The 25,503-nt window shown below is 45.1% G+C and overlaps 1 protein-coding gene across 3 annotated transcripts in view; it reads right to left on the reverse strand.

The window, feature by feature from the left end:
- The window catches only part of IGF1R (insulin like growth factor 1 receptor), a 180,797-nt gene that overhangs the window by 80,755 nt on the left and 74,539 nt on the right, over positions 1-25,503 (reverse strand). The window contains exon 1 of one of the 3 annotated variants that reach the window (XM_035554766.2): positions 25,026-25,129. The exons of the other annotated variants lie outside the window; for them this stretch is intronic. Coding sequence (XP_035410659.1) covers position 25,026 — 1 coding nt within the window. The 5' untranslated portion in view covers positions 25,027-25,129. Of the gene's footprint in view, positions 1-25,025; positions 25,130-25,503 lie in introns of those variants that run through there. 3 annotated transcript variants of the gene reach the window in all.

Genomic DNA, 25,503 nt, shown 5'->3' on the forward strand with positions numbered 1-25,503 from the left:
TTCCCTTCTTCCCCCTGGCCGAGACGCTCATAAAAGAGCAGCATCACCACTCGTAGTAACGCTGCATTTCATTAGCCTTCGGGAAAACAGAAAGACTGAACCTCTGGCTATCCTTGTTTAGGTAAACAAAGGGAGCTGATTACACAGTTAATACTTGGTTTTGTTCATATTCCCCTTCCTCCTTCCCACCTCCCGCTCGAGCCCCGGCCTAGAATTACAGCCCAACAATAGCCCAATTGTAGCCCCCGGCAGCGACTTCCATCCGAACAATAGATCTTCCCCTTTTCTCTCCACCCAAAGTCAAATTAATAAGGAAAAAATTCTCTGATTACAGGGCAAAGAAAAACATTTTTAAGGGGGAAGACAGAGAGACCTATGTCCATACCACGGGGCTCTGAGCTTCCTTTGTACAGAAGAATTCGCATTCCCCTTCCCAGGCTCCTTTGTATCCCCCAGCCCCTCCTATGCCGGGGACGGGATCGGGAGGAAGGTTATGTGCTCTGGCACGACCGGCATTTCCTAAGAAGGTCACCGCGACGGCTGCGCTGGGGTACGCCATTTAACAGGGCTCACCTACTCCTACAAGGACGGGGGGAGAGCTGCAAACCCCCCTTTGTCAGGCCCCGAGATAACCTGGAAGGGCACATGCCTTCCCCCAAAGCAGAGTTCATAGAAATTCACGCTGCGAGGAGCAAAGCAGACTGGATTTACAAAAACAACTTTGTGAGCTTTTTTTGTAAAGACTATTTACATATAGGAACAAATACGTTTTATTTCCCACTTTCCAGATGAAAGAATACATCTTACAGCACTGCAAATATTTTGGTAACGTGTGCCAAAACCCCAAAACAGAGGGAGAAGCCCCTCCTTCCTTTGGAGAGACAAAACCATCCCAACTCACCATAACGTGACTGCAGCAAGTCCAGCACTCGGCTCGTCATTTGCTTCTGGACGCTAAGGAGCCCAACATCTACTTCCAAAACAAAGTGGTAACAAACAGACAAAGCTGCTTTCCATAGAAGTTGTCAAATATTTCAAAAAATTTGCTTGTGCTCTGCCAGCGATCAGTCCATCCCTTGCAGGGGCTCTACCACTGCAACCAGGGCAACATCTTTTGGAGGGGGGGGGGGGGGGCGACAGCAGTGGGGAACACATGATGGTTTGTCATCGGACCGTAACTGCCAAAGCAGCCCAACATGAAATTCATATTGATATTAGTATTTGCTCCTATGACAGCTACTTAAAAGCTCCTTTGAAGTGCCTCTGAATATGTGAAATTCGTCTGCATTAGTCGAGGTTTATTCTCGTCCAGGTTTAAGCACTTGCTCAGTCACTGCTCTCACTGATACTGCCATCTGATTTCTCCCCACTGAAACTATTAAAAACGGTTCTGTCATTTGGCTGTTGCGACTGGGAACACGAACACCACCAGGTCCCGTTTCACTAAGGAAAAGCCAGCCTACATAGACACACTGAACAGAAAACCCAACGCTGCAAACGCCTTCGCCACGTACGTATGGAGCCCGCCTTGTCAGCAGGGCTCCCCCACCAGCTGAGGGCACAGCGAGAGGTAACCTTCTTTTTCATGAACACGCTCAAACTGCAGTTTTAACAGAAACCTGCAGCTGAAAAGGGACACGCCCAGGTCCCCACATGGGAACCTCCGGGAGCCGCAGGGGCATCAGGCCAGACCTTTTGGCTTTTGCTCAGATCACAGGCGCAGCTGGGATGCAGCTCTCAAGCATCCACCCCACCTACCACCCTGCCAGGCTCCGGACAAACACAGCTTCTCGCTGTAATGGACAACGTGTCTGTAAGATGTAAAAGGGAGACGTGGGTGCAGCTGCCGTCCACCAAGCTTCACGAACCCACCCGAGCCCCCCGGAGGAAGGCAGCTCTCCCTGTTACCGCTGCCCTGCGAGCCTCACCCGCCCTCTTCAGCCAGGCTTCTCCAGCCACACGCAGATCCTGAAGCTATGATTCAGGTCCTACATTTTGAGGAAAAGGCTCGTTTTTAAGATGCCAAAGCAGTGCTGTATCAACAAGCAGCAGGTATACTCACTGTACAGGAATTCTGTGGTGTGGGTGAAAGCGCTGCATCTGCTAGAAAAACAATATACTGGTATTTTAACAGGCAGCAACAATGTGTGTTTTTTTTTGTTTTGAAAAAATCAACACTGACATTGTTCTTTACACTCCTTAAGGAGGATTACTAACATTTCCTTGCTTCATTTCCTTTTTGGTTAATGTTTAAAGGCAAATATTTTGTTTATAAGTTAACCGAGCACGCATCCAGCTGATTTGTCTCAGCGTACTTCCTGCAAATAAATTCACTCTGCAAAGACCTCCAGGCTGCCAACGGCTGCCACCCAGTGCAGTCAGATAACCAGGGTACATCTGTGGGAGTCGCAGGACTAGAAAAGAAAAAAGCACCAGCTATTCCTCTTTCTGCAGCGAGGCATTTATGAGGTGAAGATGTCATGCAGAAGTCCAATATCTGCAACAGCTCGTAAATAACATAGCTTGACACTTCCCTCACAGACAGTAGAGGAAAAACACAAAACAGCCACCACCACTGGTTTGTTTATATAGGTTAATTTAGAGTTAGCTTCAAACTCCATTTCACTTTATGGGTGTGAGTAAGCCCCACCTGTCTGTCCTTTCTATACTTGGGACTAAAGAACAGATGAGAAAACAATACTCGGGCAACTTTCTGGCGTGTAACCTTCACGTCCAGCATCTCTAACCTGCCAAGGAAGGAGCACACGCATGACTGAAACACTATGAGGACGCAGCATCCCTCAGAAATCCAAAATATTTTTCCGCAAGGGAGGGATTTTGCTTGTAACTGAAAGCCCTCTGCTTTCCAGAATGGATCGAAGTACCAAAGCAGAACGACTCGCCCAAGATCCCCACAGACCTGAGTCTTCCTGCGCCCCCAAATCCATTCCACAAACCTGGCTGCCCTCCACAACACCTCTACAAACCCGAGGTGGGCCACGTGTCATGCAGAAAGCGGAGGCAGTGATTCAAGACATCCACACGGTAATGCCTTTGGCTCACGTGCCGTGCAGTTGCTAATGGCTTTCCTTCCACTTCTGTCAAGTTAGAGCCACCTCAGTTTCCAGGTTTGAGCACGGATCACCCCAAAGCCTCGCTGCTAAAGCACCTCTGCTACGTAGCTCCAAGGAAAGCAAGACGGAGGGAGGCATGAGCGGGAAGCCTTGCACGCCCCCCCGTCCCACCACTGAACTTCCTTTCAGCAGCACGCTCGGCCACACTCACAATTTTTAGCATTCGGCGAGGGGAACTGTAATTCCTCACTTAGGTTCATTTAAGGACCTTAATTGTTTGTTTTGGCTCCAACCAGTAACCATGTTTATGAAAAACAGGTTAAGCTTTTGGCACCAAATTGTTTTCAAAAAAACCTCAGCCTTTGAAAAAGTGCTTGCTTAAAAAATTGTTTTTCTACCTCTAGACCCTGTATTTTCTCTTCAGAGACATTTCATCTCTGCTCCTCACTACACCGGTGTTAGCATTTCGTGTTTCCATTAATAACCCATTTCCCTCAACAGCTTAAATGTGATCTAAAAGATTCTGAGCTAAAATTTAGCATGTGAAATTTCTGGGAACTGTAAAAGCTATTAATTCTAGACCAAAACCCAAGACTCCCCCTCACTTGACCATTCACAAATTCCAAGTTTCAAGATACATTTGCACAAGTAAGGTGGCTGTGTACAGCGTGAGTACCGCCAGCTTGCTGGAGGCTAACCTTTACTATTTGTCATTTTAACTCAAAGAAACTCTTGACTCCTCACGGTACCTCTCGTGTTTCTTCCAAATACTCACAGAATTGTCTTGTAGAAGTGGGACATCACTAGTCCAAACCTGGCCACAACAGTTTACACTCGTGCTCTGAGTATATACGAGCAGATTTCACTCCGCACTCAGCCTCCGGTGCCAAAAAACCACCAGCAGGAGTCACAGCCCAGAGCCCAGCACGCAGCCGGTGCCACTCCTGACGAAAGTGCATCTATAAATGCAGTAGGAAACCCTGGGCTCACATCAGTCCCTTTCTTCTTTAGTTCATTAAACAGCTGTTTCCATTATGACTGGATTCCAGTTTAATAGTTTTGTAAAATTTAATAGTTTTGTAAAATATTTTATTAGTTTCAAGACTTGAAAAATTATTCTGGATGCTGAGGAAGAAATTCTGGTGAGACTTTTCTCTTGAAGGTAGAATCAGAAATGACAAGGCTGAAGTCTCAGGACTGTAAAATTATCAGAAGCCTACCTTGAAAAATAAACACTACATTTTTCACTGTCTGTTTGTCATCTACATCGAAGCATACACTTCAGTTAGCCACTTGCACAGCATGTGAAGAACTAGAAAGGGGGAAAAAGGGGGAAAAAAAGATTGGGGCGGGGTGCTAAAAAAGATTGGGGTGGGGTGAGGGAACCAACTATCAGCATCTCGCAAAAAGCAAAAATATATCAATATATTTAAAAAATAAAGACAAAACAAGATCCCAGTGCAACACCAGGCTGCTCCGACACCGCAAGACGTGCTCAGGGACTTGCAGACTGGCATCACCTTCAGATCCCAGCCCCAGACCATGTCACCAACACATCCTGCCTGCTTTCACTGGACCTGAAGCAATCAGGGCTTACCCGGAGAGCGTCAGAACCCAGGGTAAGGCAAAGCAGAGCTGGGAGAGCATCCGAGCCGCCTTGGAGCCCGTGGCCAGCACACCAAGAGCTTGGGATCAGCCGTGCCGCTTGTGGAAGCGCCTGCCCAGCTGTCCCGTCAGCTGCCAGCGGCAGAGAAGCGGGACAGAGGAAGCAGAGAGCACAAAGCACAACCATCCAAGCCGTTTTGGTAACGCTGCCTACCAATTTTAACTTAATATCAGCTTACCCAAAAGCGAAGTCCAACCTCAGAATACAGCTTTGGTCACATTACCGGCGTGTAAAATTAAAGCTCGTGCAATATGCTAGAACTGATGAGAGGAGAGACTGTGATTTGACCTCCTGCACCAGCCAGGGGTTTCTAACCATCCGCCTACAGCTGGATCCCCAGTCCTATATCTGGCCACCCCAGCTACAGCAGCTCCTGTTTTACAAGGAGACAAATCTCACCACCACCCCACTCCTCTACCAAAGCAAGGAGGGGAACGCTCACTATAGAGCGTACGAGTCCAAGTGGCAAGGATGTCCCAGCCACCAGCAAAAGCCCCCATCAGCGGCACAGTAAAACAGCAAAGAGAGACACGCTTCAACCCGCTGCACTGGGGCCACGCTGGCTGGTGAATTTAATATCACACTTTTTGAAATAGCTCGGTACACAGTCTGTGTTGGAAAACTGAGCCCCACAGAGATCTCCAACTTGTGCTTCAACGTAGAATTTGCCAGTTTAACTCATCAGAAATAACTTGGAGTAGCAATTGCGGGTAGAAAAAAGATCTTTATGTCTAGTCTTCAGTTTTCAACTCAGCTATATAAGACTTTCCCAGAATTAGATAAGCTAAAAATGGAAGCACTTCAGCTGTACTGTTTTTGCTTTCAACTAACAAGTGTTCCTCTAGGAAACCACATACGAGAGATGCCCTATAAATTAGGATTTTAAAAAAATTAGTTGTTATTTTTCAACGACACCCTATAAAGAGTAGCTGTCCAGTATAGAGAGCTGCAGCTTCTCCCTCCAAGGGGGGCTTGAAACTGTTTTGGCTTCAGCTTCATTACAGAAGCCCTAAAGCAGCCACCAGAGCTTGCCAAGAGCAGAGGGAACACAGCAGAGCCACGGTTATTGCTGCCCCCAGAGCATCTTCCACGACTCAGCTTGTGTGCAACACCTCAGGTGCCTGTGGCTCACCTCGCTTGGGCAGGGATGGGAAATGCAGGCTCTGTGCTGTGTGCGTGCACACGCAGTCGTGTACAAGTGTACACACTTACAACCGTCTGTCAGCTGCAGCCTGGAATGTGTCCTGGTCTCGTTAGGTGCCCTAAGCTCTTCTGAAACGTTGTCAGTTGTGAATACAGCACGCTTCTTTCTACCCTCAGCATCAATGCTGCTAAGCCACCTGGAGGAATTTAAGCGGGTACCATTATTTTAGTTACTTTCCCAATGTCCTGTATTCTGATGTAAATACTTGTGAATACAGCAGGATTCTTTACAAGAAAAGAAGGATACTGTAAACAGGACTGAAAACCTAGATCTCCTCTCCTTGGCCTAATGATGCAGGGGCTCTCCATACACCTGGTGATGAAGAAAAAAAATCTAAGATGCCATTTGATTTACAGCTCCAGTGAGGTATCTTAATAATATAGCTACCTTAAACTGTTGCATACGTTTAAAAAACATCCTGACTCCCTCCGAGATGGATTACAGTGGCTGTATGTCTCGCTGACGCTCACATCTATTTTTTTGTTCCTCCAAGAAAACAATTACAAAACATTAAATCACTTTTATATTGCGCTATGAAAACAGAAACCTTTAATTTGGGCCATGATATGAATGGCTTCCACAACCACCAGAGAATATGCAGGCTGCTTTGCTGCTCGGCTTCCTGTTTGCAGCAAATCTAATTTATGGGGCAGTTGCCAGAGGTCAGGAGGAATCAACTGCTCGCAGCCTTGCGTTTCGCGATTTCTCTGCCTGTGAGGGCAGCACGCCTCTTCCTACCTCTTCACCCCGCACGGAAGCGATCGAACACACAACCCTAATGAAACCTTTGCACTAACTGCTTCCCGAGCCTCGTACTTAACTCTCGTCCTAATGATCGTTTCAGGAATCCCAACCTGGAACAAGGGGCTATCTTTAAAGCTGCTCAACATCTCTGGTATGTGCCACGTGAAATCCAACGTAGACCCAAGTCGGTAAGAAATTCCAATTGCTGGACTGGAGCAAGTTACCTACTGCTGAAAACCTAAAACCATCACTGTCATGACATTACTTCTTGTCCCAAACACAGACAAAACCTTCCTGCATCCCTCCCTCCTCGTTTCTGTTCTCACAGAACGTTTTTAATCCAAAAGCATGAAACTAGACTACAGCCCGGAGGAGGCACTGGTTCTAGATGACTGCTTTTCCTGAACATCGCCACAAACTTGCCAGGGAAAGAGTGAGGAAATATCTTCTTTGGGGATAGGAAAAAAAAAAATTAAAAAAAGCAGTACTAGAAATAATAGGGTCCTGCTGTTGCATCCTTTTAGTATCTATCCTCAAAGACTAAGTTTTTGTTCTAGATCTGTTTGCTCACATCCTTCTTCTCTGACCGGTGCCAACGATGTCCTCACTCAACATAATATTTCATACTTTTCTTTTTAATCTACCTCCAACTGTACACACAGTCATTGTTTGGAGTGTCAGACGGGGTGCCTCAGCTCGCTGGTTTGAAAAGGTACTAAATTTCACTCAGAAATAATAAACAGCTCCTCCAGCCTCCAACAGCTCGAGCCACCAAGATGTTGGGCTCAGCTTCTGCTAACTGGCTAACAGGAAACAGAAGCAGTGTGAGAACGCCGAGCTTATCTGTGGGGTTTGCTAACCATGGAAGCAGTGGAAAATAAGACTCAAAAAATGTATAGCACAAAACTAAGAAAATCAGAAAGGTCTGTAATACGTGTCAAAAGCAAAAATCGCACACCAACACCGATCCTGCTCAGCACGCAGGATAGAAGAGCAAGTGCTGTAAAAACAGTAAGCAAAGCAGTTTGCCTGCTCTTCATGCGTTTCATTACAGAGCCACAAAAGCTCCCACGCAGTTCCACAGCCCTGGGCAACATGGGAATCCCACGAGCTGCAGGAGCGATGAATTGCGTCTCGTGTGCATTTAACTCGCAGATAACAAACTTCAAAGGGCTCGGTGCCCAGCAGTTCCCGGTGGTGAAGGGGCGAGCAGGGGCTGCTCCTCTTGTTCGGCGGGCAGGGGGCTGCCAGGCGCGTGACACCACCCTGCTGATTGGCCCGCAGTGACATCATTTTAGTTTTCGGCTCTGGGTTTGCCGTCAGCTCCCCCCTTTCGGGGACCTCCGGACCTCACACAGACCCGCCAAGAGGGCTGAGCACAGCAAGCCCCGCGCAGGCAGCGCCTTCCCACCTCGGGGCTCTCCGGACGTGAGGGGACGCGGGGAATGGAGAGGCCTCTTGTCTCTGCGCCGTGGGGCGGTGAGAGCGTCCAGAGGCTATGCAGGAGGCAGCCTGACAGCAACGCGGCCGGAGTTAAAGCCCATCTCCAAAAGGTTTGCTGCAGGAAGACCTGAAGACTGGAAAATGGAAACCATATGCAACGCACCAACAGACTCAACGCCACCCATTCGCGCACACATCACGATACACGGACACACAACAAAGAGTGCACCAGCAGGGCAAAAGCCCTTCAAAAGCCGCTCAGAAGCATCCAAGCTTTTGTCCACGTCCGCAGCAGGGCTCACAAAGCAGCATCTCGGCGGACCCCTGAGCGCCGGCGAGGCTGCCTTTGTTGGAGCTCGACATCCTGCCGCCCCAGCACGCTCGCCCCTTCCCGGCTCGGCCGGCCGAAACCTGAGCCGAAGGAATGTTAATTTCTCCAGCGATTTTTTAAAAGCACCGAATGAAAGTAACTTGATATTTTCCCCTTCTTGAAAAATATTATCTTAGAGCGCATACAAGTGTAGGAAAACATATCTGGTCTACAAGGCTTTGGAGGGACAAACAGAAAGGGGTGCTCTGCCTCCATGTGCCGACCGAGCCGCACGCTTTCGGTTTAGCACGCCAGGAGGTGTGCGCACGCACCTACACACACGGGCGTACGAATTATTTGTGTGCACAGAAACACAGACCCGCCAGGCAGAGGATCAGTTTCGAGTAAGTACAAAAACATGAACTCAAGCTCAGCGTGAGCTAACATCACAAACACGGCACGGGGAGTAACTCCTCCAGCACAGGACTTCACCTAGTCATGGATCAAAACGTACCCACGGTGTCTGCGATTTAAAAATCTTTTTCGGAACGATTTACACACAAAATCAATTAAGCAAATACAATGCTGCTCGGGAAACCAGTTCCCGTATTTACATAATGGATTTTCTGCACACTTCCAGCACCAGGCACCCTAAGGGCATCTCCCCTGTACCATGTCCCACGGAAGGAGCAGGAGGCAGAAGGTTGGTCATCCCACAGACCCCAAATCTCTCAATCACTGCCATGTACGAACACCAGCCAGCATCACTTTATGCGACTGTGCAACTTTCAGACAGGCTGCACTGCTGTCTGAACACGATGGGAAGACAAGCTTTCAAAGAGAAGCTTTTTCTGCATAAAAAGGCAGTACCTTTAGCCACTGTAAATCCAAGCCAATGTAGCTTTAGCTCCACCTAAGTTCACACCCAGCACCACCAATCTAATCATCTCTTACACATTACGATACCACTACTTCTGTATTTTAAAAAAGCGTATTTCAAGTCACTGAATCAATGTTGAGTTTTATGTTTAAAAGTATCCTCGAAACCACAGCACTACATTTAAAATTGTGCCTTAATAGTTTCAGTTTTAACATATATTGCTTCCTACTTCAGCACATTTTACCAAAACAGCAATTCAGGCCATGCTCTCCTTAGACACAAGGAAACTGAAAGCTTTTATGTGCAAATGAAATAGAAATGCTGTAGAACTGCTCTCACTTCAACTTCTAGACAATAACAAGGAAGGGAAAAAACCCCGGTGAAATTAAGCAAATACAGAAGTGAGATTTTGTTTTGTTTACCTCGTGTGGTTTGGAATCTGGTATTTCACAGCGGTTATTTTCCACCAACCATCATCTCAGCAATCAAAGCTGCCTTGCTGCCACATGAGAAATGACTCGAAAAAGCAGAATCTGTTCTCATCAACACACGTCGATTGGGGTTAACAGGGTAAACCCCAAATGCATCAAGGCGACACAGGTACAGTTTAGTCTGTCTGATCTTCTGCAGCAGACACGAGACAGCTGCTGGAAGACAGATAGGCTCTCTGCCCTTATCACAAGGGAATAGGTCATGCTTAGAGCACCATAGTGAGCCTTCTGGCTCGGCAAGCTTTTCCTGACTTCAGCAAAACAGGCTGCAGTTGTTAAGCAGGGCCTGAAACGTAACTAACTCTTCATTTATCATTTACTTCCCAGAATGCTCTAAGCAGCCTTTTGTGCAAAACAATGTGTTTTCATCAGCCGTGAGAGCACACATTCTTCTCCCGTAACGTCTCACCAAGAACAACTCCAGCAACATCCAACAGGGCAGCTGAGCGTACCTTGCAGCAGGAACCGTCTTGGGGAATCATAGCTCTGATTCCAGCAAGATAGCACTTCTCCGAGCTCCTTGGGCAAAGGGAAAAGATTTACCCCCTGATCTGATACAAATTGACAAAGAATTAGAGTTGGGTGCCCTGATAACGTTTGCCTTCATTTTCATTTCACAAGACTGAGAAGGTTTCTAAACTGCTCCTATTAACCACCACAGTTCACAATATGCCTTCAAAACACTCCCCCACCCAACCACCCTGAAGTAGCAACCTAAAAATGATTCAAAGAGGAGGAGCAGAGGAGTGACTGCTGCAGGAGAACACCACCACCACATGCTAGAAGGCAAGGACATGCCAGACAAGGAATCACTGGACAAACATAACCGTATGGAAGTTCCCAAATCGACCAGCTGAAATGAATTATCTGAGGTATCTCCCCAAAGTACACACGAAACAATCCCATGATTCAGGTAATGAGATAATACTGATGAGCATCAGACAGTCTCAGGCAGATTTGTTTCGGAAACCACGTCCTAGCAGCCCTTCAGTCACCCAAAGCAGCGTTTCTCAAGTTCAACACAAACAAGCCTAGAAGGACCACTTGGCCTTTGCAGAAAGGGTTCTGAGATTTCTTCTACACAGTACTGCCACAAAGTGACAGCTATTATAGTTTCAGTATTTATTCACTACATTTAGTATCTTCCATTTTAGTTATCTTTTTCAAGGGCTTAGGGATTTCTCATTTTTAGTATTACTTTTAATCTGCACTCCTGATGCCTTCTAGGTCACCTCCAGAGCCTGGGCCTCGAGCTGAGGAAAACTGGTTCAAGTCACAGCATTTATTTCGGGCCTCTCCATCAGGATCGTCTCCTCGTGGGTCCTCCCTAGCTCCTTCCTTCTCTCGCTACGCCTACACAGGGAAAATTGAGTAAGATCTAACATTTCCCAATGCTACCGCTGCAAAACACACTAGACAAAAGCACAAAGGACCTGAAACAAATCCCTAGAAGCAGCTCATGGGTGTCTTTATTTACAGCACCAAATGGAGTTCTGCGGAATTGGTGTGCGTGTTTGTTTTAATAGCAGGACTTTCACTGCAGCACAGATTGAAGGCATGTGTACTCTCTGCCACTTAGAAAAACTGTGCAACTACCGAACAGGAAGAACAAAAGGAAGAAATACAACTTCCAAAACAAGAAGAGAGGTAAACTCAGCTTCCCCACCCACTTTCCACAGAAACACCAAATATTTTCTTTCATAAATAATTGCAATAGGATGCCGTAGCCTTTTCCAAGCAAACAATAGCGAGATTGTGCAATGCTTCGCCCGAGGCAGGCCCGGGGGGGACAGGGGACACAAAGGCCGGCTTTCAGGGCCTGGGGCCTCTCACTGGGCTCGGCGGGCATCGCTCCCTGCCCGCCGCCTCGGCCTCCCTCGCCGCCTCGACTTTGAAGCATTGGCCATCCATCGGAGAGGCTCCTGCTACACAACAACAAAACAAACAAACAAAAGCTTGTTATGAAGCCCCTCCGGCTCCGCCACAGACCTCACACGGAGCAACGCCTCACGGTGCCCCGGGACAGGCCTGGTCGGCGGCCGTGTGTGACGGGGCCTGAGGGGCCCGCTGCAGCCCCTTGCTCGGCCCTGCGATGAAAGTTGTCGAAGGGCAGCTACCGTGGGCTGGGAAGGGTTGTGCTGCTGCAGATATGAAGGGAAAACAATGAGAAGATCTCCTCTGCCTATGAGGTGTTTTGAAACAATCGCCCGTTTGAGTTGAGAAACCCGAGAGCTGTAATTCACTTACTGATTCACCTTCCTCCTTCATGTCAGGAATTAGAAAACAACCCGCCCCACCAACATCAAAGGAATAATCGTGTTCCCCAGTAACCAAACAGCCATGAAAGGCATTCCTGCCTGCCTTTCATGTTGCAGACAGCTCCGCCGGTGTACAGCGAGTGACTAACTCCAAGCCCAGCTCCACATCTAGCCATCTTGGGGCTCTGGGCAAAACATGTCTTCCAGACAGATTACCCAGCTGGTTACCCCACCTCGGAGAGCAGTAGACACAAGTTTTATATATAAAACACAAGTGTTATATATATATATATATATATATATATATATATATATATATATGTCAGATCCATCAGGAAGTACTCACACCAGGAAAAGAGTGAGCTGGAGTAACACGAGCACCCAACTCTGCCCACAACCACAGCTTGGTACCAGCAGCCTGTGCTGGCACCATCTCCCTTGAGCCAAAAGTTTAGCACAGAATACTATTTAATAAAGCACAGTCTATTATTCTGTTTAAAACGAATATAATATCACAAATCAGCTGAGACCTACTGGTTAGAATGCTCTTTACAATAGAAAATTTAAGAAGCAACAGGTAAGCATGGCCACTTGTAAGGGCACAGATAGTTACGCAGTAGATTGCGATCAGTCGGATTATTTTGTTTTCTGAAGTGCATCAAAAACACGGCAAGAAACACATCAGTGCGGGTAAATTGATCTGAACTACACTTCAAAACACCCACCATGCTAGGCACAAAGGAAACAACAGACAGGTGCTAGCCACAGCAATTAACCCAAAGTTTATGACAAATTTATGCAAAACGCTTGCTTTAAAACTCAGGGGGAAAACAGTAAAATAAAATGCAGAACAGAAACATAAGGTCAAAGAACTTCAGGACACATTACAGATGGTGACACTGCCTTTTTTTTTTTGGTGGTGGTGGTGTTTTGTTTTGTTTTTTCTTTAAATAGGCTAAAGTATAAAGAAAGAGGCATCCAGAAAATGGGGAAAAACTAATGGAGCAAAACCACTTACCACCGACCTTACCCGGTCATCCTTGTAAAAACATGCTTTGAGACATTATAGTGTATTTCAAAAAACACTCTGCTTTGCCACAAAAGGAAAACTTCCTTAAGGACTCAACGCCACAGAGCAATACCCCGTGGCACCCTCCCCATGCCAGGGCAGCTCGGGCACCGCGGATCCCCCAGCTGCGCTGTCTCCCTGCTCCCCATGGCTGAAGGCTGGGTGCCCCTACTAAGGGATCAAACAGAGATCCAACCAAACCTTGTCATACCATTAAAAAAATAATAATTAATGAAGTTCTCCACGATAGCAGTTTTTTTCTTTTTCTTTTTTTTTTTTTTGGTCAGAAATATTTCCCCCTTGGCTCTCTACACATAAATGTCTATTTTTAACTTCAGGCTCATTACTGATAATTTGCAAAGAGATTTAAAACACCGCCCATCAGCTGAGTACGAACATGTTTCCACAATACATATATGTAAGAGCTTAGTTTGGGGTTACAACGATTCCATGCTTTTTCCTTGTTTCAGGTGATAAAAGGTTCTGGCTGAACTTGGTGCATATGTAGACAGAAATTTGGTACGTACATTTGACAGATACTAAAACATCATGTATACATTAATCAGTGTGAAAAACTTAGATAAAAACAGGGTTTCTCAATGGACTCTGCAGATAATCAATTTCATCAAACTGCTTTAGAAGTTCATTCCACGAACTACTTCAAACAACTTCTGCCGTAACAAGTTCCAGCCTGGGCTCTGTAAATCACTCAGCCCCTGAGGAGCACGCGGGGTTTGGGAGATCACCGACACAGCCTCTGCCTGCTTTGCTGAGGGCTCAGGAGATCGGGGTCTTGCGTGGATCGGTGGAGCCAAGCTGCAGAAAAGCAACCTGGAAATGCCAAGAAAGCTTTCCCTGCCCACATCTCCAGGCTCAGTAAAAAGTCAATTGTTAAGATGTAAAGAAAAAAAACGTGTATTTAGCAACGTTGCCTTCCCTTTAAATATCATAACTAAAAGTAACTTGACAGTATGTAATGGCCTGGATTACAATGCATTAACTCGTCAAAAAATACATAACAGTGCTGTAACACAGAAGGTCGAGAACAAAGAGCACCTTCAAAAGGTACCTTCCACACTTGCACTGTCTAAGCCCTATGCATTGCCCAAGATCTGGAGGCTATTTGGACATCTCAGATAAAACCAAGGAGCACAGTGAGAAGAGTCACAACAGCCTATCTTCCTTGCAACCCATGCAGGCCTCTTGGGCGGGTCCACGGTGGGCAGCGTAGACACCGCTCCTACAGTCACATCTCCCAAAGGCGCACAGGCAGAAGCGCTCTGCACCACCGCCTCCTGGACTTGGATCCGGGTTCCTATGAGTTCAGATGTAAAGCTCCTAGAGAGCTGGGGAGAAGTGTTTGCTTTTCCAATTAACGTCACGTTTAGCAGGAAGAATGATCTTCAGAGACTTTTCATTATAGTGAAAAAATGACATGCATGCAAGAAGCCAAGAAACGTATGACAAAATTCTCGCTTCTGATGTGAAACTGGACAACAAAAACACTCGCATTCATAGGAACGCAAGTTACCAGTAGAGTAAAAGACAAACACTATGAGTTAGAATTATCCTCTGCCAATGGTTGCTCGTTATTCAGAAAACCTATACACTACCACTTCCATATAGTATCAGTGTAAGAGATGACTTTCTAAGAAAAAAAAATGAAAACTAAGCCCGAACTCAACATATGCTTTCAGCATCTATCAGGGTCTTTTTTCTTGTATTTTTTTTTACATGAATGACCACAAATTAAAACAAGGTTATTTGACAAGTGACGTCACATCTTCACGTACCAACCACCCCATCTCAAAACGTCACTAAAAGCTGAAGGTTTCAGTGCCAGCATTACGTTAACACTCAGGGAAAAATGTGCAGAGTATAAATGCTTTATACCTTAGGGGCTCCAACTATGAATTGAATAAAGAAGATATAGGTGTGCATGTAGAAAAATATTTTGATATATTCCTGATATATTTTATGAAAGTGCTTTGAAATAAGACTGACTGCACTTTAAATAGTTGACACAGAAAACCTCCAAAAATTAACTCTAATAACTAAGCAGATCTCTGCATTCATAACTAAACCTACAGCTTTTTTGCAGGTCTTACACTTTAAAATACATTTATGGAAATCACGAGCACAGTAAGAAGTTTTAACAAAACATTTCGTTTCAAATACCAAATTTCATAATACCTAAAAACTGCTGGTCAAAGATCCTAACTGTAATTTTTAGATGCAAGGCACATCTTGCACCACCTCTTTTCAGGACAGGGCTTCAGTCCTTCAAACGAATGGCTAAACGCATGCTATTCTTGACTAGTGGGAGTCTGGGCTTTACCAGGCATCTTATCATGAGAACAGGCTCTCATGAGATTCCCAAACCCAATTTCTCAACCAAAAAGACTCAGATAACTATCTGAACATTTGCAATGCTTATCTGCTAGCTGCTTTTCTATTCACTTCTGCCTTGATGTTTTGTAGCCTCCACAACAAATGTTTGCCTAAAGAGAATTTCATGGCTATGCAAGTTAAAATTCCTCTGCACATAGTTAATTTAGAGGGAAGTCTCTACTGTTTTTTTCTGGAGAACATGGGACTACATTTTCGTACTGTACACACGGTACATGCCTTTGACAACAACGACCAGCACCTCCTACAGCTGCATGACCAGCAGTACAGTCACCATGAGGTTTGCCCGTAGCTCGCATGCACAAATTGATTGCCTGAAAAAGAGATCATTTTCCTTTGCAACTTCAACTATGAAGTGTTTGAACTAAAACACGATTTGTGAACACTCTTTGTCATGATCTTCTAGATGAGCAACTTATTGCCATGTCACAGCTTCCCACCTTTCTCAGTCAGGCACAGCCCCTTACACAGCGTTGTTTTATTTAGTAACTTCATCTTTCCTAACATTCTCCTAACTCACTACATTTTTCTTTACTAACTAGTCCAGCTGTCAGAGATTTCCAATAGAAAGATAAAATATTTAGCCTAAAAAAGTTGAATATCATGTGTTTTGGCTCACCTCAATGAGGAAACAGTGTTTTGCAATGCAAGGCAGCATTTCATAATTAGAAAATGAGGTGCTCTTCTTCAGAGGCAGGTATCTTGCTAATAAAAATACTTGGGGTACAAAACCAGAAAGACAGCGCAGCAGCTCCTAACCAACCTGCAACACAAGCTACGTGCTGAGCCAGCCTGGCAACTCAGGGTTTTTTAAACCATTTCAGACCCACAAATACAGCGCCAGCTGGGAGAGGGCAGATCGCATGTTTAAGCTTTATAACGAAGTGAGAAGGTAAGATACAGCAACTTCTGCAAAACACCTCCTAATGACAGCCCACACAACCATTACAGAGGCCAAACATATCAACTTCCCACTCAGCAAAGCTGCCAGAACTCAGCTCAAAGCAAAATTTATATAAACCGAACAAACAGTATCATGTTCAGCTATCATTTGACTGCCTTCATTTTGAGAGCTGCAAGTGCAGAGGATTTTGAATTACCAAAAGAAGGGGGAAATGCCCCTTCACGCCCTCACAAACATGACCATCCTTCTGGTATCCCCTTTTGAAACTTCTTAGTACTCGAGAACAGCTCTGCAGCCATAAGAACTTGCAGCATTTCAAGATGATCTTGGAGGCCTTTTCCAACCTTAATGACTCTATGATTCTATGACGGCTTCTTATCCTAAAAAGAAATCAAAGCACATAACTGAATGCTCTTAACATGAACTCTGCTTGCTCTCATCCCAACTGCCATGAACTTTGTTAGCATCTTCCTGTATTCCTCTTATTCCTCCCTGTTCAATAGATCACAAGACTTCACCGCAAAAACATTATGTGAATTGAGCATTAGTATAATACATGGAGACACCTGCAAACAAAAACTGCCCTTCCAAGTTCAAATTACATCCCGACATAACAATAAGCACATGGTATTATCTCAACTACAGGCACACTAAACAGAATCATGTGGTGACCACTATGTGCGTGTTCGCAGCTATCACGAGTAGCAGTGCTTCACTCTCCATGTTTCTAAAATTTAAGATTGGGAAGGAGGAGTTTCTGTGAGCATGCAAACAGTCTGCATATGTATTAGACATCAATCAGATGGAAAAGGCTGGCACATCCATTACCATCTATTTTTTATTTTGAGGAAGAGACAAGCTTATGGAACGTACGATTTCCAGTATTTTGTTCTTAAGTGTGCAATGTTAATGGAGCCAGCAAATTAGATCACACTGCTCTTGCACCCAAAATACACAGAAAGATACTATGATAAAATACAGAGGGTGGTGCAAACACAAACAAGTGCTACATGAATAAAAGCATTACCTAAGAGCCAGCTTCTCCCCTTCAGTATTTTCAAGAAAATTCTAAGAGGATTTGCAGAGTTAAAGATAAGGACCAGAAGAGAGATAACAGATGGCAATGGAAGGAAAACAGCATATAATAACTTGATACAGTACATTCAGTACTCTGGTACATTAGGAGAAAGCCAGAGACAACTTCCACAGGCGCGTTGCTTGGTTCCCAATTTATGAACAGTAGCATCATCAAGGGCTTATCACATAATATTTAGTTTTGTATCTACTGGCCTCTATTTTAGCACCAAAAAGCGAGTTATTCAGATCCTGTCATCCAAACCTTGAGTATTTATTATCGAGACAACTTCCCGAGCTCTCCTGGAAGCAGTACTACTGTAAGCAACAGAGATGGAGATGAATAACCAGCGTAAAGGAAATGTTGTGTACTGGGTTGTCTTAAGATCTCGCATGCTGGGTGTCCTGATTCTGAGCTTCATTCCCATTTCCCCCTCTCCACTGCTGGATGATGTACACCAGGCCAAAGCCTGTTAAACTTTTTCATTCAATTCGGTCAAAGGTGCCAGAACCTATCAGTGCCCTTGATTTCTTTGCCCAAAAAGCCCAGCCACTTGCGGGTAGGGCGAGGAACAGCTCAGCAGTCCTGGCTGACCACCTCTGAAGGAGGCTTCCCTGGCAGACCGGGTGCTGCAGGGACAAAGGGAGCAGCTCAGCCTCCCCATCACCTCGCCTCCGTCCCAGTTCCTCATTCCACAGAGAACCCAGGCAAGCAAAAGCCATGCCTTCAGTGCTAGATACCTGAGATAGCAACCCAGTGCTTGCAAACCTTCAACATCTAACCATTTGTGTTTGTTTTTTTAATGAAAAACTCTCTAAGCAAAAATAGTAAAAAGCCACAGGGAAGGCTTTCCCAGGCAATGCACTGCTGTAAAGGTACAGCCTCGCGTACCAGCCTCGGTGCCTTGGCAGAAGCACTGCTGCCCAACACAGATATTTCTGAGCGAGCCACGTGTCTTGGCCTACTCCAAGGACGAGGTCTGACAGTCACAGCAGGCACCCATGATCCCGTATTTCTGTGCTCCCACAGTTGTTTGTTCCAGAGCTGGAGGAAAACTAATAATTACCCTGGAAAATGACAGCAGGCAAAGGCAAAACCCAAGAGCACGTCTTGATCCAGGGTTACAGGGCTGCAGGAGAACAAGGGAACAGCTCAGCCTACATCTGGAGAGCTGAAAGGCGAAGACACTTTGCATCCAAATGACAAGGCTACCAACAAACATGCACGTAGGCAAAGCTGCTAGTCGTTAGCTCTGTTTGGATTGTGCAGGAAGGAGACGTACAAGGGAGACAGAACGGTCATAAACTTCTGATGGAAACAAAATTCATTTATTTCTAAACAGGACTCCTTCAAGACCACGTTACAGGGGCAAATACCTAAACAGTACTGAACAAGTATGTAAACAGTGCAACCCGAGGTCGCCAAAGCATTGCGCGCTGCCTTTCCTGTGAGGCTACTTCACAGAGTTTAGTCTTTCAGTGAAGTCAGGGCCCTCAGATTATGATAAACGACTCATCCCTGGCCATGAGATGTCAAGTCCCCAGTACACAGTTCCAAAGATTTGAGAAGGACAAACTGCAAGGTTATCATGCACAGGGCCGCTTTTACCCAATCCGGGTCACTCCCAATGGTGAGCAATTACAACCCCGACCCATATCGAAGCTCATCTTTTCTTCCGTGGAGAACATGGGGGCACAGAGGCAAGGTAGAGTAGTCTAAAACAGAAAAACAACAACAACAAAAGGACAAACAGACCATACCAGCAACTGCAACACGGTCTACACTGTCCTTACGACCAGTCATGAAAATGTGGGAGCGCTTCCACGACAAGCCACACCAGCCCCTCCATAATTGCACTTCTCCTTCCCAAGGCCATCTCCAAAAGCCCTCTAGGCTAGCTGGTATAATTCAAGCTGCTGTAAATGATCTGCTCTTCAAAATCTATAGACAGATAGACTATGTATCTACATAGATAGATGCGTATCTATGAACCCCTGAGTACAATGCTAGCTAGTTCTCATGTTTATTATGTCTCTGTTTGACCAGCTGCACCCAGACATGCCGTGCTGGGTGGAAAAAAAAAATACAGCTGTGTATAAAGCCCATTAAGGAGAACAGACACATTTGTAATTACCTCCAAGGCAAAGATTCCAGCATACAAAAACATAGAAGGGCCATGTTTTGCTTTGGTGTTTTTGTTTTGTTTTTAATTTGTTTTCAAAAAAAATAAAAAGCACTCAAGTCAGTCGCAATTAAAAAAATTCCTGCAGTAGCTTAGAAACAACAAAAATCCAGAACAATCAATAATATCATACAGGATTGTGTTTTTTTTGTTGTTGTTTTTAAATCAGCTCACTGCTGCTGAACCACATACACAAAATTTCTGCCCCAGACGTAAATGAGGGCAAATGTATGTCATGCAAAAAAAATGTGCAAGACAAGGAATTGGTCAGACAGTAGAGATGCAGATAAAATGTTCTTTATGGTCAAAACACCGATCTCATCTGGAAGCATTGAGGTAAATGTGTACATTACGGGGGGAAAAAGTTTCACGTGGAGATATTTCAGAAGCAGATGCAGTCAAGATGCACTAGGACATCTTTTTCCTAAATGGGTGAACTGAAAACTGCATGCAGGCCAGTAGCTTATGTACAATTTCCATGTGCAACCAGGTCACAATTCCACGTATCTACACTGAACTCGGCAAGCCACCAGCCTTGGCCCTCTCGGTGTCTTCTCACTCTGAAGGAGAATAGTCCATGAGCTTCCTCTACGGGCTCGTTGCTCAAATGGAAATCACCTAGCAAGCACAGAACAGAGGCTTAGCTCATACTAGATATAAAGAGAGATTAGAAAATCTGGGATTTCCCCCATATCCTTTCAGTACTCATTTAGACTACCATGGGCAACAAATGAATTTAATTTCAAGAAAAGATAACCACAAAATAAAATAATGTATCTTCCACATAACAAAAATAACTAACAACTGTTATGGGTTTGTTTAATAATATATTAATGTGAGGAAACTAAGAGGTATCTTCCTTCTTTGTTTCAGCTCAGTTTCACTGAATAGCTTACAAAACCCCCAAAGAACATGCCTGAAACTGCAAAGCCACAAACACATCCCTCCCCACTTCCCTTCCCAAATCCTAGTCCCTAATGTGCAACTAGGTAAATCTCAGAGAAGGAGAAAGGAGTTTTATTAGTAGAGGGCTCAGAATTGGAGGGCAACCGCTGAACACTGCCTGGAGCTAAACCTCTAAAGTTACGCGTTGGCTAAGTGTGCCTGCCTTTGATCGGTACGGTTCAGAGTCCGCTTATTTAACCTCGACAGGAAGAGCTCACTTATGTGGTGCAAGATGAGCTCTTTCCTACACTTTCTTCAACAGTTTTATGAAACTGGCATACTGACAGGCTTTGCACATTTCCAAACATTAAAAATAGCTAGGCAAGAATTTACAAGTAGTGATATCGCTGCCGAAAGCTCACAGAACATCTACCTCCCAAATTGCTTTTCTTTTTCCAAGCCAGGTCCACAACAGATCACAAGTTCCAGTATCAAGGATATCTCCTCAACTAAGCCAGATAAGCCAGCAATCTCATAAAATACTTAAGCAGCAAATGCTTGGTTGAGCACCCTACCAACATAAGCAATATAGAAGCACAGAGAGAATGAGACTGAGGAGGCCCTTCCAGAAGAGAAGCCTATACACTCCAATTTCTTCAATGCTTTTAGAAACCTTAAATGAAAACTGGACGCCCAAAATTCCCTGAGACATGTACAGCAGGATTTTGGGGATGCCTGGGAGCCACTTCAGGGTCATACTAAACAAGTCTGCAGCCTACACTTATGCAACACTTCTGGAAGCGAAGTGTTGATCTGGCTGACTCTAAGAAAAAGAAGATGTAAATACAACTATACACAGGCTGGGGTGGAGGAACAGCCAAGTCTTTGTCTGGTTCTACCGCTCGAAAGCTTTCTGTCTGTTGGGTCTTGAAGGTGCAAGCTTATCAACTCTGTGCCTACACTATGCCCTAAGTACTTAATTCCTCACATGAAAACTGATTTCTGCTCTATATTCCATTACTTGCACATTGCTCATCATCAAAAAACTAACAGAATCTGCAGAAATCTTTTGTAGCAACTTGACATCTCATTCCAGTCGCTATTAGCCAGCCTTTCATAGCCCACAAGCCTCTCAAGTCATCTCAGCTTACTCATCCCTTAAGGCTTTTCATCAGAGACATGTGTCTACATTAGTGGATATGAGTCACAAAGAGGCCCTTCGCTGCAACACCAAAAAGGATTTGAATCTTAGGGAACCAGATTACTTCGTTCTGTATCTTTAGAAGTATATCACTGCTTACTTTTGTGAGAAATCAGAAGTGGTCTGGCCAGATTTTGCTCTGAGGAGGGCAGCTCTGCTCAAACCCTACCTGCCCAAACAAACATGCGTGTTGCCTCCTTCGCCTCGCTCCAGGACAACAGCCGTCAGCATTTGGAGCTACTCAGCACATTCAACCAGCAGTTCAGCATTTATCTCCATGCCGTAAAATGCCTACCAAATCTAATATGACAATTCCAAAATATTTTCTAGCAGGAAAAAAGCAAGATGAACCAGCTCCCCCTGCCTTGCCCCAGACAATTCATTCCTGTTAAGATACAACTCTCAAAGGATCACATAAAAAACAGGAAATTAGTTTTCCTCACCATACTTCCCAACCTTTTCATCAGTTTCCCATATCCGGCCAAATAAGCCTTTCAGAGTTTTTCTGAAGTCACAAGCCAGCTTTGAGATCCCTACTGTTACTGAGATTTTCTCTACTGGAAAATCTGGCCACCCGACATGTATTAGGCACACCAGAATATGCACGATTTTTGATAGCTGCTAGGAAATTACCATTTACTCAGCATAAGGTTAAGAGGATGAAATCCTAGCATTTGCTCAGATAATTGAAATATCAACTTGTTTGGAAATAAAATGTGGTGTTTTTTTTTTTAATTTTAAAGCAGTGCGCACAACCCTTTACCTTGAAGATGACCAGAAAAAAGTCGGGGCTGTTCAGAGGATGCTTATCAGTATCATCAACTTGCCGCTATCTGGCACAAACATTTTCACTCTCCTACAGCCAACAAATGAGCACCACAGAGGATGTGACTTCCAGAGATTGCCATCTAGGCTAGGCTAGGCAAATAAACTTACATGTGGGCTTTTTTGGTCTGTTTCCACATTACGGCAGTTTTTATGAGACTGCTTACAAAAAAAAAATACACCAAACAATTGTGCTTTATGTAGTAAAAGGGGAAAAATAACCAATTATGTTTTGAGACAAAGACAGGAAGAACAGTAACTAACACTGCAGCTTTACTGGGCAAGGGAAGACTGCAGTACTGTGACAAGGCAATATATACTTGACCAGGTAACATGCTGCTGGGGAATTTTGTGAGACTGTTGGCTTAGCTGGCTTGAGGAGATATCCTTGATGCTAGAACTTGTGATCTCTTGTGGACGTAGATTGGGGTTGAAGTTTACTTTTTTTTTTTCCCCTTTTAAATCAAAATTGGGAGGTAGGTGGTTTGTGAGTTGCCATCAGCAATATCACTACTTGCAAATAACATCCAGGATCTCCAAACAAAAACATTTAACTTACATGTCGAATTAAAAGGGGATGTGGCACCAGCTTTAAAAAGCTTACTGATGGTAATTAGGTTTCTAGTCCTAAACAGCCTCCACTGTTACAGCTCAAACAAGCGGCTTTAACTGAGTTGCTCATCTCTTTGTGTTCTTGTTTTGATAGAGGCTCAATTATGCTGGCGACAATGGCCTGTCTCTTCATTTTGCTGTGAATAGGAAGCAAGGGTGCCATTGTCACCCGGCTTCAATTCAGTTACAACAAAGGGGTTTGAAGTGTCGAAAATAATAGGCTACCTAAAGTAGCTGGAAGGAGGAAGCAGGGGGAGCAGGGCAGTGGCCTTAGGCCCCCTCCATCCAGCCTTCCCCTCATCTCAGACCGGTCGGGTGCTGGCTGCGACCAGCACCATGCCAGGGGCTGGGGAGGCAGGATCCAGCCCACACTGACAGTGGCGAGGGCCACAGACAGGGATTAGGGCGACACGGTGCACAGCTCTGCCCATGCTTCACGGCTGTGGCACAAGAAACACGGGGCAGCTGTGTGGTTTGCTGCTGTTTTATATGAACAAAACCAGAAGCCTGGCCCTTTATCGTGTGTGAGGCGGGAGTCAGGGAAGCCAGACGAAGAGATGTGGGGAGGCAAAAGGGCAGCAGTAAATCAACAGCGGGTTCAAGAAGAAAGTTATTTTGTTTACAAAAAAACAGGACACTGCATTACTGAAACACTGCATCAGCTACCCCGAGATCGCAAGGAGTGACAGAGGCCTCGCAGCAGAGGGTTTCTGCAGCAGCCATCCCCTCCTCCCCCTTCTGGGGCCTCACTCATAAATGGCTGCTGGGGAGCTCCAGCCGCGGCAGCGCCCGTGCCTCGCTCGCGCAGCCAGAGGGACGAAACTTGCCTTAATGGGGACTGCCGACTTCTTGCAGCCACGCATTCTCTCTCTTCTCCCTCAAACCTATTGCTCGAGCTGAAATTTGGGGCGGTGGGACGACTTCTGGGGGCTTGTTTACCAGCAGCGCCTTGAAGGCGGCGGCCATCCCGAGGCTTCGGCAGGCCGCGGTTCGCCCCGCCGCGCTGCCAGGCCGCCCCTCAACAGGCGCCTTCGTCCTCCCTCCGTGCAGGGGTGCTGAGGGAAGGATCCAGGGAGTAGGTGTGTAGAGAAACAATCCAACAGCACAAGATTTCAGGGAGAAATTATCACCTCAAATTTTGCTAGCTTAAAAGCAATGAAGTTTTCCTACGCCTCCCCAGCTTACGCGCACGCATAGGTAAATCGATCATTCCTCGCATTTGTTTTCACGTTATTTGCAGCTCAGATTGCCTTCAGAACATTTTAATTAGGCAGAACGAGACTCAAACATGCCATAACAATATCGGTACTAATAAATCCCAGGCAATACAGTATACTGTTTGTACTTACAAAGGGAATTTCCAAAATGTTAGGGAAAAAAAAAAGGAAGAAATTAAAAAATGTGCTTAATAGCAAGAAAGACAGGAGGGAAAAGAACCCACCTGTTATGCTCAGTACTTGCACAGACGTAGCAATGCAAGAATGAGGCATGCTAACTCCCCCCAAAACATTTATATTGTTTGAATAAACTTTGTCCAAAATCTGAGTATTTGTCCAAAAATGGAGTAATGAATCATAGCTGGTAAAGGGGCGAAGGCCTAACCAAGGACTTGTTTCATTATCAGACAATAAATTAACTTAGTGAAACTGTCACCGTCAGTGTGAGTTACTCATTTCTGACCCTCCTGTTAAACAAACCTGAATTCCTACTAAACAACCAAAAAATCTCCTGCTAAACAACAATTCAGGAAATTTAAACCCACTCCTTACAAAGCGATTTAATAAAGGACTTACTTTACAGCCAACTTTCCAAGGTAAGTAACACCCTTAAGAACACAGTTCCTTATTCCAAAATTGTTAAATTATTCTAATGTAAAAATGACAAAAAACATCTATTTTCCATTTTCCTAAATAGCCAAAGGGGCCCACAGCCCAAACAGCATGCAAGTGAGAGCAGTCATTTGACCAGCTCACAAAGCCTGCCCTGCTCTAGTTTATTCAGATTACTCTGTGTATGAAAAAAGGAAGGATCACATTTACACCAGAGGAAAAATAACCCATGCGTATTGCAGATCTAACCCAAAATCCCAGAAATGTTTTTATCACAGAAACAATTTTCTCTCTAGACCAGAAAAAAGGCCTTGAGTAAACACAAGTTTGAACTTGAACCAAACGGATTAAAGGTGCAGATATTTCGGTGACATTTCATACAACCCTGCTTGTCCATCAAATGTCCACAGAATGCTGTGAGATGGTGCAAGATCCTTAGCAG

This window comes from Cygnus atratus, chromosome 11 (genome assembly GCF_013377495.2).
Source record: "Cygnus atratus isolate AKBS03 ecotype Queensland, Australia chromosome 11, CAtr_DNAZoo_HiC_assembly, whole genome shotgun sequence".
Taxonomy (NCBI): Eukaryota; Metazoa; Chordata; class Aves; order Anseriformes; family Anatidae; genus Cygnus; species Cygnus atratus.